Genomic DNA, 14397 nt, shown 5'->3' on the forward strand with positions numbered 1-14397 from the left:
AGTCAAGATGTATAAATAGACTAACATATGTGTTATGTATTTTATGTAGTTATATAGAACTGCAAGGTTTGCTCTTTCACTATCTTCTGCCACTTCAGGACAGATATTTAAAAACAATATGTGGTGTTTTGTGGTCATGGGTTCAATTCCTGCAGGGATCACTTACAAAAAAAGTATGCACTCAATTTACTAGAAACTTTAACCAAAACAATTTGTGGCTTAACATAAACCTATAGACCTCTGTCCACTTCAATGGAGGAGGTACACTAACATTCAACAGTTTGGGGTCACTTAAAAATGTCCTTCATTTTTTTGCCCATTAAAATAATATCAAATTGATCAGAAATACAGTGTACACATTGTTAATGTTGTAAATGACTATTGTAGCTGGAAACGGCAGATTTTTTATGGAATATCTACATAGTTGTATAGAGGCCCATTATCAGCAACACTCACTTCTGTGTTCCAATGGCACGTTGTGTTAGCTAATCCATGTTTATCATTGTAAAAGGCTAATTGATCATTAGAAAACCCTTTTGTAAGTATGTTAGCACAGCTGAAAACTGTTGTACTGATTAAAGAAGCAATAAAACTGGCATTCTTTAGACTAGTTGAGTATCTGGAGCATCAGCATTTGTGGGTTCGATTACAGACTCAAAATGGCCAGAAACATAACTTTCTTCTGAAACTCATCAATGAAGGCTATTCCATGTGAGAAATTGCCAAGAAACTGAAGATCTCATACAACGCTGTGTACTACTCCCTTCACAGAACAGAGCAAACTGGCCCTCACCAGAATAGAAAGAGTAGGAGGCACCGGTGCACAACTGAGCAAGAGGACAAGTACATTAGTGTCTAGTTTGTGAAACAGACGCCTCACAAGTCCTCAACTGGCAGCTTCGTTAAATAGTACCCGCAAAACACCAGTCTTAATGTCAGCAGTGAAGAGGCGACTCCGGGATGCTGGCCTTCTAGGCAGAGTTGCAAAGAAAAAGCCAGTGTTATGGCATGGCATGTCTGTCAGTTTCTATGGAACAGATGGACCTCGAGATTTAATAAGGACAAAACTGTGTTAAGACTGTGACGGCAAAGGGTCACTAATAAAGACATAGTGATGGTAAATCACAGATGGGTCCGGTTATTAGTGGCACTGGCATTATAATTTCTTCTGACTTCAACGTGGCCCCTTCTTGGAAATCTGGGGATTGGCTGGGGGAGTTTACACAGACAGTGTTATGTTCACGTTGTCTCCTGAGTGCTTTATGTCCTCTAGTATTGAAATCTAACATGGACTATAATGGCTCGTATCCATCATTGCACTCTGTCTTGTGTGAACCTGTACCTGTTGCTAGTGGAGAGCAAGAGAGAGAGAGATAACATGCTAAGCCCACCCTTGCATGCCAAGGGCCATATCGTGGTAAGGAGTGGGGGAGGGGTTCAAGTGTCCACACATAAGCTGACCTACTGACAGGACTCCCATTGTCTTGGTTTAATATACACTGACCCCCCCCCCCCCCCACCCCCCCGAACGTCTTTCCCCTGCACTTTCATACAATTTGCATATCATTTCATCTTGCATTGAGAATAGTATCCACACAGTCCCTGCAGTCCCTGCACTCCCAACTGTATGTTATTAAAAGCTTTTAAATGCAGCAACGTCTTGGCAGCCTTGTTGCCAAGGAAACAAATGAAACCCGCTCTCTCATTCTACTCCCTCCCTCGAGGCTCACATTTCAAATCTGTTTTCCCTGTAATCTCTGGCCTAACTCGTTGCGTTTCAGCTAAAAGCTTTTTGTTGTGGCATTGGAGCCAGAGAGCCAGAGAGGACATGAGAGACAGGGAATGGTTAAGAGAGCTGGGGGAGGAAGAAAGAGGGTCCTCCTAGTTGCCAGGGCAACTTGACATCACAGTGACGATTTCCTCCATTTAAAAGCTTTTAACCGGATCCCTCTCCTGCCCTAGGCCCCATTTTGAGTCCTCTTTCAGCTAAACACGGGGGGAAAAGCACAGGCAAAGCAGAGCGGTGTGTGGCTGTTTGCAACCACATTCCACTGACAACTGCTAGACTGCACCTTAGAGCAGAAAAGGGCTTTCAAACTAAGCCGTTTTGGGGGCCTATTTTGTTTACCAAACCAAAACAGGAATAGAGTACTTTCGAGTGGGCTTTCAAAATGGCCACCGAGGACAGTTTCAGTTACCTCTTCTTGGGCCACAGCGAGAAGCACAGAAGGGCCCGAAACTGGACTGATGCGGAGATGAAGGGGCTCCTGTACGTCTGGGAACAGAACGTTGCCGACCTGAAGAAGTGCAAGAGGAATACCAAGATCTATGAGAAAATGGCCCAGAGGTTCTTCGAGCTCACGGGAGAACAGCGCCACCGGGAGGAGATCAAGATGAAAATCACCAATATGTCTTTCCAGTACAGGCAAGTGTAAGAAATACACAATTTATTTGTTTGGATGGAAAGAGGTGGCAACATAAATCCATTAAAATATTATATTGTATGAACTTACTTAAATATCCACAGAGAGAGTAGACAAACGTGGGCTATTTCTTGGGAATTTAACCCCACGGGTGGCAGGGTAGCCTAGTGGTTAGAGCGTTGGACTAGTAACCGGAAGGTTGCAAGTTCAAACCCCCGAGCTGACAAGGTACAAATCTGTCGTTCTGCCCCTGAACAGGCAGTTAACCCACTTTCCTAGGCTGACATTGAAAATAAGAATTTGTTCTTATTACTTGCCTAGTAAATCAAAATAAATAAAAAAGAGCATCCTACATACCTAGAACTTAATACAGGTAGCTATGATACCTATAAACCCAGATGTCTGATGCCCACTACTGGACCCAAACCAATATCCTTAACTTCTGTCCTTCTTTGACAGGAAAATGAAGTGCACGACCAATGGGAGTGGAGGTACCCCGGACTGGCCGTACTACCAAGCCATAGAGAAGATCCTCACCAAGACTGCCTATAATGGGACTATGAACCCATTTGAGCTCCAGTCTTCGGGCCCCTCCACCTCCACGGAGGCCTCGATCTCCCATGCGGAGGGCCTCCCCATGGGCGTCCTTCCGGAGTACACAGGCTCCTCTGATGAGATGGAAATTAGGGAGGACCTGGGTGGATCGGAGAGCTCTGGCAGTCTGCATTCCGGGCTTCCCTGTACTGAGTAAGGCCATGTTTACATATTGGTCTTCAAATGAGGGGAGAGAGAGAGAAAGAGAGTGGTATCAAGCTGGGTTATTGAGCTAAACTGCCCACCCTTGCCAAGAGGGGTCCTCCATTGTCATTGGTAGGGTGTGATAAAGAGTCTCCACAAGGCTCTCTAAGTGATAAAGATGAACAATGAATTGTGATGATAGTTAGTTCGCATGAGAGTACTTAGCATACATTGAGTTTACTTTAATTTCAACCTCTTCTTTAGTTCCTGGCTTATCCCAGAAACGGTTTGATTGAAAAAGGTTCCTACATATGGAATGAAAAACATATCCATGAAATCTCTTGAGTACTTGCATAAAACTCTCTATATACTGTGTCATTACCATTACTTTGACTAACAAAGTTTCTGTCCAGTTCCCACCCGGCACCGGCCAAGAGGAAAAAAGTACACCAGCACCTCTCCCTGAAGCGGTGGAAGCTGAAGGTGATGGAGGCAATGCTGCAGGAGCAGCGGAAGGTGAGCCGGGCGGTGGAGGAGACGTGCCGCGAGGTGCGCCGCGTCATGCACCAGCAAAACTTCCTCCAGGTGCAAAGCCTACAGCTCCAGGAGCGCATGATGAACCTGCTGGAGAAGATGATTCAGCCACCCGCTGCCCCCATACCCACCTGGGGTTCTGCTGCCCAGCCAGGGGTCAAAGAGCCAGGGCAGGGGTGAAGGATCAAGGGTGAGGGATCAAGGGGGGTGGGGGTGGTCAATATATGGCTATTCTAGAAAATAATTTCTATATATGATAAAATGCTATAAGGCTATGCTTGGTGATCGCTATGGCTATGCTAGAAAGGACCTGCTATATGGCACTTTTTAACAACTGATTGATAGCGAATACTGACTGTAATTGTCAATCTCAACCTCACCCTTATCCCTAGCCTGGACACTTAACCCCCAGAGAGAGGGAAAAGCTTATCAACTTGCTCAACAGTACTGAGAGAATATAGATGGTTTCGTCCTTTCTAGAATGTCCATCTTGTAGTTTCTGTGAGAGAGTGAGAGGTCAGGGGTGAGGGTTCCGAGGTGTACGGCTGAGGCTAGTTCTTAGACATGTTCCACCATTCAGATTTGAAAGATATCTACAAGCTAGGAAAATACGTGTTCACATCGACAAAAGACAATGTATATCCACAAATTCTATATCTTGATGACAAAAGGCATGGGCATTTGATGTTGTATCAATTATGTTTTAATGTCTGTCCTGCTATGGTTTTTGAATATCCGAACTAGCATAGCCTACTTGTTTGAAATGTATGACTGAAATAAAAACATATGTTCTGTTATCATTTTTGGTGTGTCTTTCAACTATTCCTGGTATTCAACTATTCCTCCCTAGGAACAGTGGGTTAACTGCCTGTTCAGGGGCAGAACGACAGATTTGTACCTTGTCAGCTCGGGGATTTGAACTTGCAACCTTTCGGTTACTAATCCAACACTCTAACCACTAGGCTACCCTGCCCTGTAGCCTACATATGCTGTGTTTACACAGATAGCACAATTCTGATCTTTTTTTAACTAATTCTATTTTTTTTGACAAATCAGAATAGCTCTGAAAAAGATCTGATGTGAAAAGGTGGAAAAATGATCAGAATTGGGATGCCTGTGTAAACGCATACATAATGTTAGCATTCACACTTAGTGTGTATGTAATGTAATAGTATCTTTATACAATAAAACACATAATATTATATGATAGCAATGATATAATGTGTAACAATAACACAGTATCTGCTTCTCTTGCATGGTAGTGGTTGGACTGGTTTAGAGAGAAAGGATATCAACACATTAAACTATTGAAAGTGCTAGACAGGCAAATCCAGGAAGGGGTTTACTCTCAGTGTTGTGGGTAATGTGAGAGGACAGTTACAGTAACTCACTTTAAACAGCATTGTCTTGAATAATTAACTGTTGTCTGAGAGGATTAGGGGAAACCTTGGGATTAAATAGAAGGGAGTTGAATGTAGCTTTGCCAGGTGTAGGTTTAGCATTTTAAATGCAATTTTTAAAAATGTAATTAATCAATATACTGAAAGTGGGTCCTACTGCAAAAAGATAATAATAGTCTGCTTATTCTCATTACATGACTGTATTTCACTTCACTAGCCTACTAGGCCTAAAAAAAAATATCCAGGGTTTTAGTAGGCCTAAACATGAGTAAACATCTGCTTTTGGGCTTGCTCTATGTTTACATTGATTGACTCACTGCTGAGTGTATATTTGTCTACCGACTGTGGTGTGTACAGTACATGTGTAATAGGACCACGTGACTCGCCCTTGCAACCGTTGCAGAACTTTGACCACAATGCAGTTTGTTTACAAGTAGCGAGTGGCAGGATGCAACAAAGTATCGCTTCTCGAGCTGTGTGGTTAATACATCCAGTTAAGATTTAATGTAAGGTAATTACGATGTTGTGTTAATTATCTTGTAATAAATCCATTATTAATTGTGCAATGGATGTTGCATCACATTATCATCTTATAGCTTTGATTTAAACGTGCATAGTTAGCCTATGTGAAATGCTTAAGATTGCATTTAGGTAATGCTATGTGTGAATTGTAGTTTAAATATCGGTAACAATGTTTATATTTAGCTTATCAATTTTGATTATCAGAAACAATAGGATCATACCGCAAATATTTGAATATTCAACACGAGAGATTGGGCGGATTCGATTATGTTGGGCCACCGACAAAGGCTACCGGGCCAAGCCCCGTCACGTCAGCGGGCAAAAACGGGGAGGGAGGAGCGTCATTCTCATATCGAACAGAAATATGTGCCGCTCGGTCATTTTGACAAGGCAACATGGTGCATCGTCCAGAAATCTCCTTTCTTTACATAAAATAAATATTTGAATTTTCAAAAACAAATCATTGGTAAGGCAGATAAAGCGTTTTTATCAAATGCAATCACTTTTACATGGGATAACACAGAATCCTTATGCAAGTGCTTACTTGCGTCACTTTTGTTTGGAGCCGACTTCGCAGTGGGCTTTGAACAGGGCACCTGGCTCGAGCCTGGGAGTCAGCCCGGTTCCAAATCGAATGCAATCCATTTTCAGCCGATGCAAAACACGCCTACACGGGCGAGATGAATCGAATCACCTCATTGGCGAATTAAATACATCACGTGCTCTGAAAACGTTAGAGTGTCATGGTTACTATGAAAGACGCTTTGTCCCCAACATGAGTGTTTGTCACGGCCATATGGAATACGGAATACGAGGGAATTTTTGAAAACACAAATTATTACGTTTCGGAAACTATGCACGTGTAGATTTCTAACACTTTTTTGGGACGTTTGGGATTATGCAATATTTGAACGGTAACGTTAATTTCAGTGGCACTGGCAACATTGTATCTGCGCCTAAACTTCATCGGCATAGGCTGGGCTACTTTACATTTAAAACTCTAGCAAATGTTTTCGAAAATATTTTGGGTTTTGCTGTGTTTGGACAGACAAGGCAAAAATGTAATAACCAAGGGAGGTAGAATAGAAAATGATGTGATGTCCAACGAAACCAATTCAAGGCGCTCGAACAGGTTTGTCTGGTTTGAAAGCTCTTGCTTTGATTGAACTGTTCTTGAGAAGGGGGCCAGCTGGCGCTGTTTGCTCTAGCAGACGGTTTATTTTCACGCTCACCGCCCACACTTGTCTGGTTAAACTATAATAACTCAATATATTTTTTTCCCAAAATATGGAGATTGTATGCAGCATTAGCCTATTGAAGTGGAATAACATATTTTTTAATTGAAGGGGGAAAGCATTTGATGCAATCATTAGTCTTTTGTAACATTGTGTAACAAATACTTTGTTACATAATATTATCACAGGATAAGTGTTACAGTTGCTGTTTGTTAAGAATATTGATTCTGGAGGCCTATGCTTAATCAATATTTGATACACTGTATCTCACTTATCTTTGTCCTCTCTCTGTCTCTCTCTTTGTCTCTCTCTTGTCTACTTTTAGTGTTTATGCAGGATGATTAAAACACTTCATTGTTGGCACTAAAAGATAACATTCCATTGTGACTCAAAGGTCCCACGCTCTCCATTTGAAAAATGTCCACATTCAGGATGAGGATGCCGGGACAGAACGACAGGGCACGAAGGCGTCTGAATTTGACCGCCCCTCAGGAAGCCAGAGGGGTCGAGGTTGTTCGAGGACGTGTAGGCTACGGGTTCACATTATCAGGACAAGGCCCGTGCCTCTTGAGTGGTATATTGGAGGGGAGCCCTGCAGACCTGCTGGGACTAAAGCAGGGGGATTGTATAGTGAGTGTAAACGGAATCGATGTCGCAAATGCTTCCCACGAGGCTGTGGTGCAGTTGATTGGCACCTGTAAAGGACCCTTGCGGTTGGTGGTGCTTGTCGGGACCGGGCCCACGGTGGACCCTTCCTCCAGCAAAGAGGAGTTAGGGCTTTCTAGAACAGAGGGAATGGGGCTTTTTCAAAAGGGGCGAGTTTTTCGAACAGTTTTGGACCACTCTGGCAACTCGTCATGTAACTCAGTAAACGCCACTCCATTTAAGCCGAGGCCTTTGTCAGAACCGGACATGTCCCACTGGACCCAACTGTGGAACTCCAAATTCCAACCTGGCTTCCTGTCTGAGGAAGAAACCGCCAAAGTGGCAGACATCGACTCTGTTTTCAATGACCAGGAGAACGATGTGAATCCAGACTGGAGTTTGCTGAACACAGCCATGGTGGTGGGCTACCTGGGCTCTACTGAACTGATCTTGGCCTTGTCCAGCCCCAGCTCAGAGGATGACTGCCTACAGGTGATCCGCAGGTGTATTAGACGTATGGGCATTGAGCAGGAGACCCACACGCTGGTGATGATAAAGGTCATGTTCGACTGTGTCCGCCTCTGTGATGACGCTGGAGCTGTCCTGGCAGCCTTCCCTTCTGAGAACCTTGTCGTGGGAGTTGTGTGTTCCGAGGACAGGCGCTTCTTTTGCATGGTCACCACTGCACACGTCTCTGGTGGCCATGTGGGGAAGAACGGTCCCCTGAGATCCTCCTGCCATGTCTTTTTCATCGACCCCGAGCTGTGCCACCACAGTGACCACCTGGGCATCGCCGGGCGCTTTGGCTTTGACTGCACCCCAGACACCCAGGGCTGCCAGGAGTTCCCCCTCACACCACCCTCCGTCCTCCAGTTTGTGTCTGTCTTATACTGTGACATGGGGGAGGCGGTGGAGAGGCTTAGAACCAGGCTGGACAGAGAGTCGGCCCACCACCTCCACACTCGACAGAACAGCAGCAGAGCCTGCAAGAACGGCAGTGCCAGCAGCAACAGAGACAGCGGGATCGGAAACGCTTCCCCCCCTGAGGAGAGACCGGACAGGGATTTCCCAGTTGCCCACGGAACCAACCCCGGGAGCAACCTCCCCAGCTGTCCATGGGAGGATTACCCCCAGGCTGAAGCAAACCTCACCCAAATAGTAGCTCACCAAAATGGCCGCCTAAACTTAAACGGTCATCCTAATCCGGGAAGCACCCATTCCCTTTCTGAATCTCTACCGGGCCCAGCGTCGTTAACCGGCCCATCCGGAGGCCCTCCTCCCAAGTTGGAGTTTCAGTTCAAGCCCCCGCCACCGCCTTACCCTGTGGGTAAGATCCAGAACCTAACAGAAGGAGGAGGCCCCTTCAGAAGCAGTCAACGCTGGTTCTCTATGAGCATCAAGCAGAGGTGGCCTAGGGGTCACAGTGGAGAGCCTGATCCCCAGGCAACACCGGCCACTAACAGCTGGTCAGGACCAGCCACGGTGGGTTGCACCAATGCCCTGCCACCCCCCAGGAGCCAGATCCCACCAGACAGGTACCAGGCAGCAGAGGCCAGGGAGGAGTGGGCAAAACGACTCTGGAGAGCAGAATCTGGAGAGCTGCTAAATGGAAAGCCCAGGAGAGATGCTAATACCAAGGTGAGATTAGAAGAGAGAATGTTGTTGTGTTGATAGAGATTTGCTGTTGTGTTGATGATTCTGTGGTGTGTCAATGTGTGTGCGTGCGTGTGTGTGTTAACTTAATGTATAGGCCAGAGTTTGTGTTTTCCCTAACCCAAAGTTAATAAAGGAGATTGTGCAAAGGCTGAAAAAAAATACCTTTGCATGTCCCTTCTGTTTAACATCCAGTTTTGTGTTTGTTTTTGCTTTATGTTCAACTTTATTCTACAGGAAGTTTCAAGTTTTATTAGTTGTATGTATGGGATACACATGGTATACACCGTCCAGCAAAATTCTTTCTTGCAGGTTCCTTCTCGACAATGCAACAACAGTAGATGAGAATATGAACATAAAGTAAATGGTTCAGTAGAATAAACATTTTAGTGTAAGTATAATACAGGAAGTCACAATTTATAGTCCAATATTGTGGGGAATTGTGCAGTATTCAGCAATCATGTCTGTGTAGTGTGAACATACATCTGGTTTTGTGTTTCTATTAGCTTTTTGTTCAGCTTTATTCCACCGGAAGTAATAAATGGTTTGCAGGAGTCGAGTTGCCAGGCACTGATAGGGTGGACAGTCCATTCACTTTCACACCTAATATAATACACCATTTCACCGCTCATTTGGCTGGGAATTGAGCAAAAAATGTCACCTGTTGATTTATACCACAATGATGTCATTGTCATAAATCCACATCCAGGATTTAGTTCCAAACAGTCTTTTTTGTTGTTTTCCTCATTATCCACAAGATGTCCCTGTTTCACTATCTAGCTGGGGTGGGAATGCTTTTCCCCATGGAAGAAGTACTTTGCTACTTATTTATGTTTTTTGTTGACACAAGGAAATGTGCATTCCAAACTTGTGATATTCTGGACCCCCCCTCCACAAAAAAATGTAATAGCCAATACAGAAAGTTGACCTTTTATAATATTATTCTCCTGTGGCTGCACTATTGGATGGTATGAGTGTAGATAAAGATGGATGTGTTCCATGGAAATGCAGGCATTTGTCAAAACAGAAACTTTGCTTTGACAGAGTGGCATATTTAAGCAGAAGCTGGTAAGAAATGGAGAGAATCCTCCTCCACCCTCTAATGTGTTTTTGTTTCTGCTCTTCTTCTTTCCATTGCAGAGAGCAGATTCCCAGAGTTTGATGATAGTGGAAAATGTGTGCACTGTTTATCATTGTGTTTGTCTCTCGCTGTTTATCCAAGTGAAAGTTATTGTTCTGTGTGCATACTCCGGGATGAATCGCGTGTCTGTCTCTGTTCTGAAAAAGAAGACAATTTTGCACAGGAAGCAAAATAAAATTACAGGGTAGAGCCCATGTGATACCATGGTAATTACCGGCAGTTCTTTATTCCAGCTCAAACAGGCTGGGCTTTCACCCATCATTATAATAGCAGGGCTTCTGGCAAAATGCGTTTCTCATGCTCATTTAGCATATAGCAGTTAAACTGAGATTAAGGTACAGATGAGTAGTGGAGGAGTTGAATTTGATGGAGGCTTTTGAAATAAATTGAAAATCAATTTCTTCACTTCCTCAGCCCAACTGGTGTCTGTGAAATTGTCAGCATTGTGCCAAACTGAGACTAATGGGCTTGACCATGTTTCACATGGGGCTCACTGTAAGTCTTGGGTGGCCAGTCTGTTATTTTTATACAATCTGTGAGCCAATCACATTTGCCATGATGAGTTATGTTGTCTGGCAGAAGGGAGTTTTTAAATGTTATTTAACCAGGCAAGTCAGTTAAGAACAAATTCTTATTTACAATGACAGCCTAGGAACAGTGGTTAACTTCCTTGTTCAGGGGAGAACAACAGATGTTTACCATGTCAGCTCGGGGATTCAATCTAGTAACCTTTCAGTTACTGGCCCAACACTCTAACCACTAGGCTACCTGCCGCCCCTAAAGTTGTGTGTCATGACCCATGTTAGATAAGGATATGCATATGGCCTTAAGGTCAAGGCAGGAAGAACATTTGTAATCTTGGTTGCTTTACATCATCTCGGTTTACATCATCTAAATTGCCCAGGGAGATAGTTCCTTATCACCCTCTCCAATTTTCCCCCAACACTGCAAGCTTGTTTAAGCCTTGTCTATTATGTACGGAAGTGTATTCCAGACAGAAGAATGATCATGTTAAACTGATCATTGATACATTTCCTAATCCCTAATGCTTACCTAATAAGGTGTTATGTCATGTTTTTGTCATGTTTATGATGGTGTTATGTAGGCTCATAACCCATAACTAAGTATGACAAAAACCACGATAAGATCAATTGTGTCCATGTAATAGTGTGATGTTTTGTCATTCTTATGATTTCTCTTCTGCCCTTGACAGGGCTCCAAGTTCTGGGGCATTGGTGCGGGACGCTCCTCTGGCCGTCGCTTCTCGGGCCGTCGCTCATTTGGACACCCCAACAAGCTCAGCCTGGCACGATCACTGGATGACCTGGAGGTAGACCCAATACAGTTCCAGTACAGTATTTATAACTGCAGTCATATACATTTAAACCTAGCTCCTCCTACTCTGGTATTAACCCTTTGGAGTTTTTGGAATTATAATTACTTGAATGAGAGTAAAATATCTGGTGCAATTCAATGGACTTAATTCAATACAACTCTGTTCCGGCTTATCGTACCAATGCCTTTATATTACAGCATTGAACAATGGCCCTGTTACGCTGTGTACCCATCTTTTATGGGAACGGTATTTTTCCATCATGCCGTTCACCTCTATGCAGAGGAGATGGTCTAATTTGGACATTCAGCCGAACGTCCCTCCCCCTTCCGTTCTGCTCCAGTTTCAGCTCTTTCTTAACCTTTCATTTCTGTTTCATTCTCGTGTTTGGTGCCACACTTGTGGTGAGGGTGGCTCACAAAGTGGCCTTTGTGTGGGCCCGAGGCATGGGCCCTGTTGGTTTGGCCTTGCTAATGAGCAGCGCTGCTGAATGACTGAATGACGTGCCCACATTTCTCCCCTATTAGCGCTGCTTTGGGATTCTACTGGCTCCTGCTTTCACACATACCCTACTGCATACACGTGCACACACACTGCATACATACACACACACTGCATAAACACACACCCTGTCACTCACCCCCACACTAAACAGTAGTGTCAGAAACTTGCTGCCTCTTGTTCTCTGTTTAAGTTCAATAGGGTTTTCAAAAAGCCTCTCTGGAAGATAAACCTTTACCGAACAGCCTCACACAATGTAAAGCACATTTCTTATGCCTAACCTAACAGGTTTTGACATTTAGTTTTGCTTACTCTTTTTGTCGTCGAACGACTCAACTTCAAAGCCGTCTGTCAGCACAACGCACGATTCACTTTTTTATCTCAACGTGGCTGCACATTTTTTACTACACAGCATTAAGATGTCATGACTAACGGTTTCTGCTCATTCTGTCTGAGGGATTTCTGAGTCACTGGCGCTGCAGAGGAGTGAAGAGAAGATAATGGTATTGTCAGTCAGTGTGTGAACCCTGGACTGGGAACTATATAAAGATTTGCTCCAGTTCACTATTTGCTTATGCTACAGCGATGATGTCATTGGTGTAGACAATCTGGAATTCTTCCGGTTGCGAGGAGCAAAGTACACTCGGACCTTGCAGCCTCTTCAGGGTCAACAGCTACTGTGACGGCTAGGGAGAAAGACAGGGTGTTTTAAGTGTTGAAACTGTCCTTGACATCAATAAAGAGATCACACAGACTTTCATATGTTAGCAATAGCTATGATCTCTGTCTACAGAGCCCACCCTCACATGCTAACTGTACATGCTGGCATGTAAGCAACTGTATGATACACATAATTCTAAACTGGGTGATTCGATCCCTAAATGCTAATTGGCTGACAGCCGTGGTATATCAGACCGTATACCACGGATATGACAACATTTTTACTACACTAATGACATTGGTAACAAGTTTATAATGGCAATAAGGCACTTCTGAGGTTTGTGGTATATGGCCAATGTACCATGGCTAAGGGCTGTATCCAGGCACTCCGCATTGCGTCGTGCATATGAACAGTACTTGGCTGTGGTATATTGGCAGTATACCACACCCCCTCGTGCCTTATTGCTTAATTATACAACTATAATATGAACCTATAGAAAAGGATCTGTTATAGGCCTACATTAAAAGTCTGCTACCTACATTTATAGCTCTAATACAATAGACTAAAATGGATACAACATGGTATTGTCTGCACGATAAGGACATTTGCCTTGGGCTTCACACAAATGACATTTATAGATATAAATAAAATATTGCAATACTAGGAATACTTTGTCATCAAGAGCATTTCATTTGACATATAGGACTAGGTTTTCCAACGTAAGCATGTATTGAATTAAATAATAACTAGGCATGGTTCATTTTGACATCCCTTTTTTAATTGGGCTTTCTGTAACGACTGTTGGAAGGAGAGGACCAAGGTGCAGCGTGGTATGTGTCCATATTTATTTAATGAACACTGAAATAACAACGTGAACGAACGAATCCGAAACAGTTCTGTCTGGTGCAGACACAACAGAAAACAATCACCCACAACTCAAAATAGGAAAACAGGCTACCTAAGTACGGTTCTCAATCAGAGACAACGATTGTCAACTGCCTCTGATTGGTAACCATACCAGGCCAAACACATAGAGATATAAAACATAGAACACAAAACATAGAATGCCCACCCCAACTCACGCCCTGACCAAACTAAAACAGAGACCTAAAAAAGGAACTACGGTCAGGACGTGACACTTTCAGGGTAGTGGCTAATCCTGCTATTTGATCCTCTATATGACGCAAACTGTATTTTTTTTTGTACATACATCAGAAATAGCTTTGGCCTAGCTACTTGTGAAGCAAAAAAGGCTCTATTTGGGTGGCCACAGACTGAATGGGAATCCCCAGTTCAAATGGGGAACAGTAAGTAAGAGAAGTACAATTCCCTAAAGTGTTTCCTGGAACACTAAGACTTGTGTGTATTCAATGAGCTAAATTGCATTTTGGTCAGCGGCCGGCTGCCCACTTACCTAAGTGGGGCTAAGTGAATTTGAACACAGTTCGGCCAAGAGAGCCTCGCCTTTACAGTATAGCGTTTTCCCCAAGATGTACATTTCTATGTTATGAAACTGTGGAGTTCAAACTTAAGGGTTTCTTAGGAGTTGCTGGTCCTCAGGGATTTTCCTTGTGTAGTCACTGTTTCAGCCACCCTGGAACCATGATGAAA

The 14397-nt window shown here is 43.7% G+C and overlaps 2 protein-coding genes across 3 annotated transcripts in view; both read left to right on the forward strand.

The window, feature by feature from the left end:
- The first annotated feature begins 1914 nt into the window (after positions 1 to 1914).
- LOC109906845 (myb/SANT-like DNA-binding domain-containing protein 1) lies at positions 1915 to 4492 on the forward strand. Its single transcript, XM_020504691.2, has 3 exons — positions 1915 to 2431; positions 2883 to 3170; positions 3575 to 4492. The coding sequence occupies exons 1-3, from the start codon at positions 2172 to 2174 to the stop codon at positions 3873 to 3875; spliced, it is 849 nt and encodes a 282-aa protein (XP_020360280.1). The 5' UTR covers positions 1915 to 2171; the 3' UTR covers positions 3876 to 4492.
- A 1038-nt stretch (positions 4493 to 5530) lies between these two features.
- LOC109906262 (regulator of G-protein signaling 12) overlaps positions 5531 to 14397 on the forward strand; it is a 68457-nt gene continuing 59590 nt past the window's right edge. The window contains exons 1-3 of one of the 2 annotated variants that reach the window (XM_020503876.2): positions 5531 to 5606; positions 7178 to 9135; positions 11505 to 11621. In XM_020503876.2, the coding sequence (XP_020359465.2) occupies positions 7270 to 9135; positions 11505 to 11621 (1983 nt within the window). In that variant the 5' untranslated portion in view covers positions 5531 to 5606; positions 7178 to 7269. Of the gene's footprint in view, positions 5607 to 6352; positions 6750 to 7177; positions 9136 to 11504; positions 11622 to 14397 lie in introns of those variants that run through there. The other variant, XM_031792133.1, reaches the window with a different exon arrangement.

The sequence above is a fragment of the Oncorhynchus kisutch genome, linkage group LG16 (genome assembly GCF_002021735.2).
Source record: "Oncorhynchus kisutch isolate 150728-3 linkage group LG16, Okis_V2, whole genome shotgun sequence".
NCBI lineage: Eukaryota > Metazoa > Chordata > Actinopteri > Salmoniformes > Salmonidae > Oncorhynchus > Oncorhynchus kisutch.

What these genes read in the sequence shown, in the direction of transcription:
- LOC109906845 (XM_020504691.2), top strand. Translation starts at nt 2,172, where the DNA reads ATGGCCACCGAGGACAGTTTCAGTTACCTCTTCTTGGGCCACAGCGAG. An exon ending in TCTTTCCAGTACAGGCAAGT is followed by an intron (nt 2,432 to 2,882) that starts GTAAGAAATACA and finishes CTTCTTTGACAG; the next exon opens with GAAAATGAAGTGCACGACCA. An exon ending in TCCGGGCTTCCCTGTACTGA is followed by an intron (nt 3,171 to 3,574) that starts GTAAGGCCATGT and finishes GTTTCTGTCCAG; the next exon opens with TTCCCACCCGGCACCGGCCA.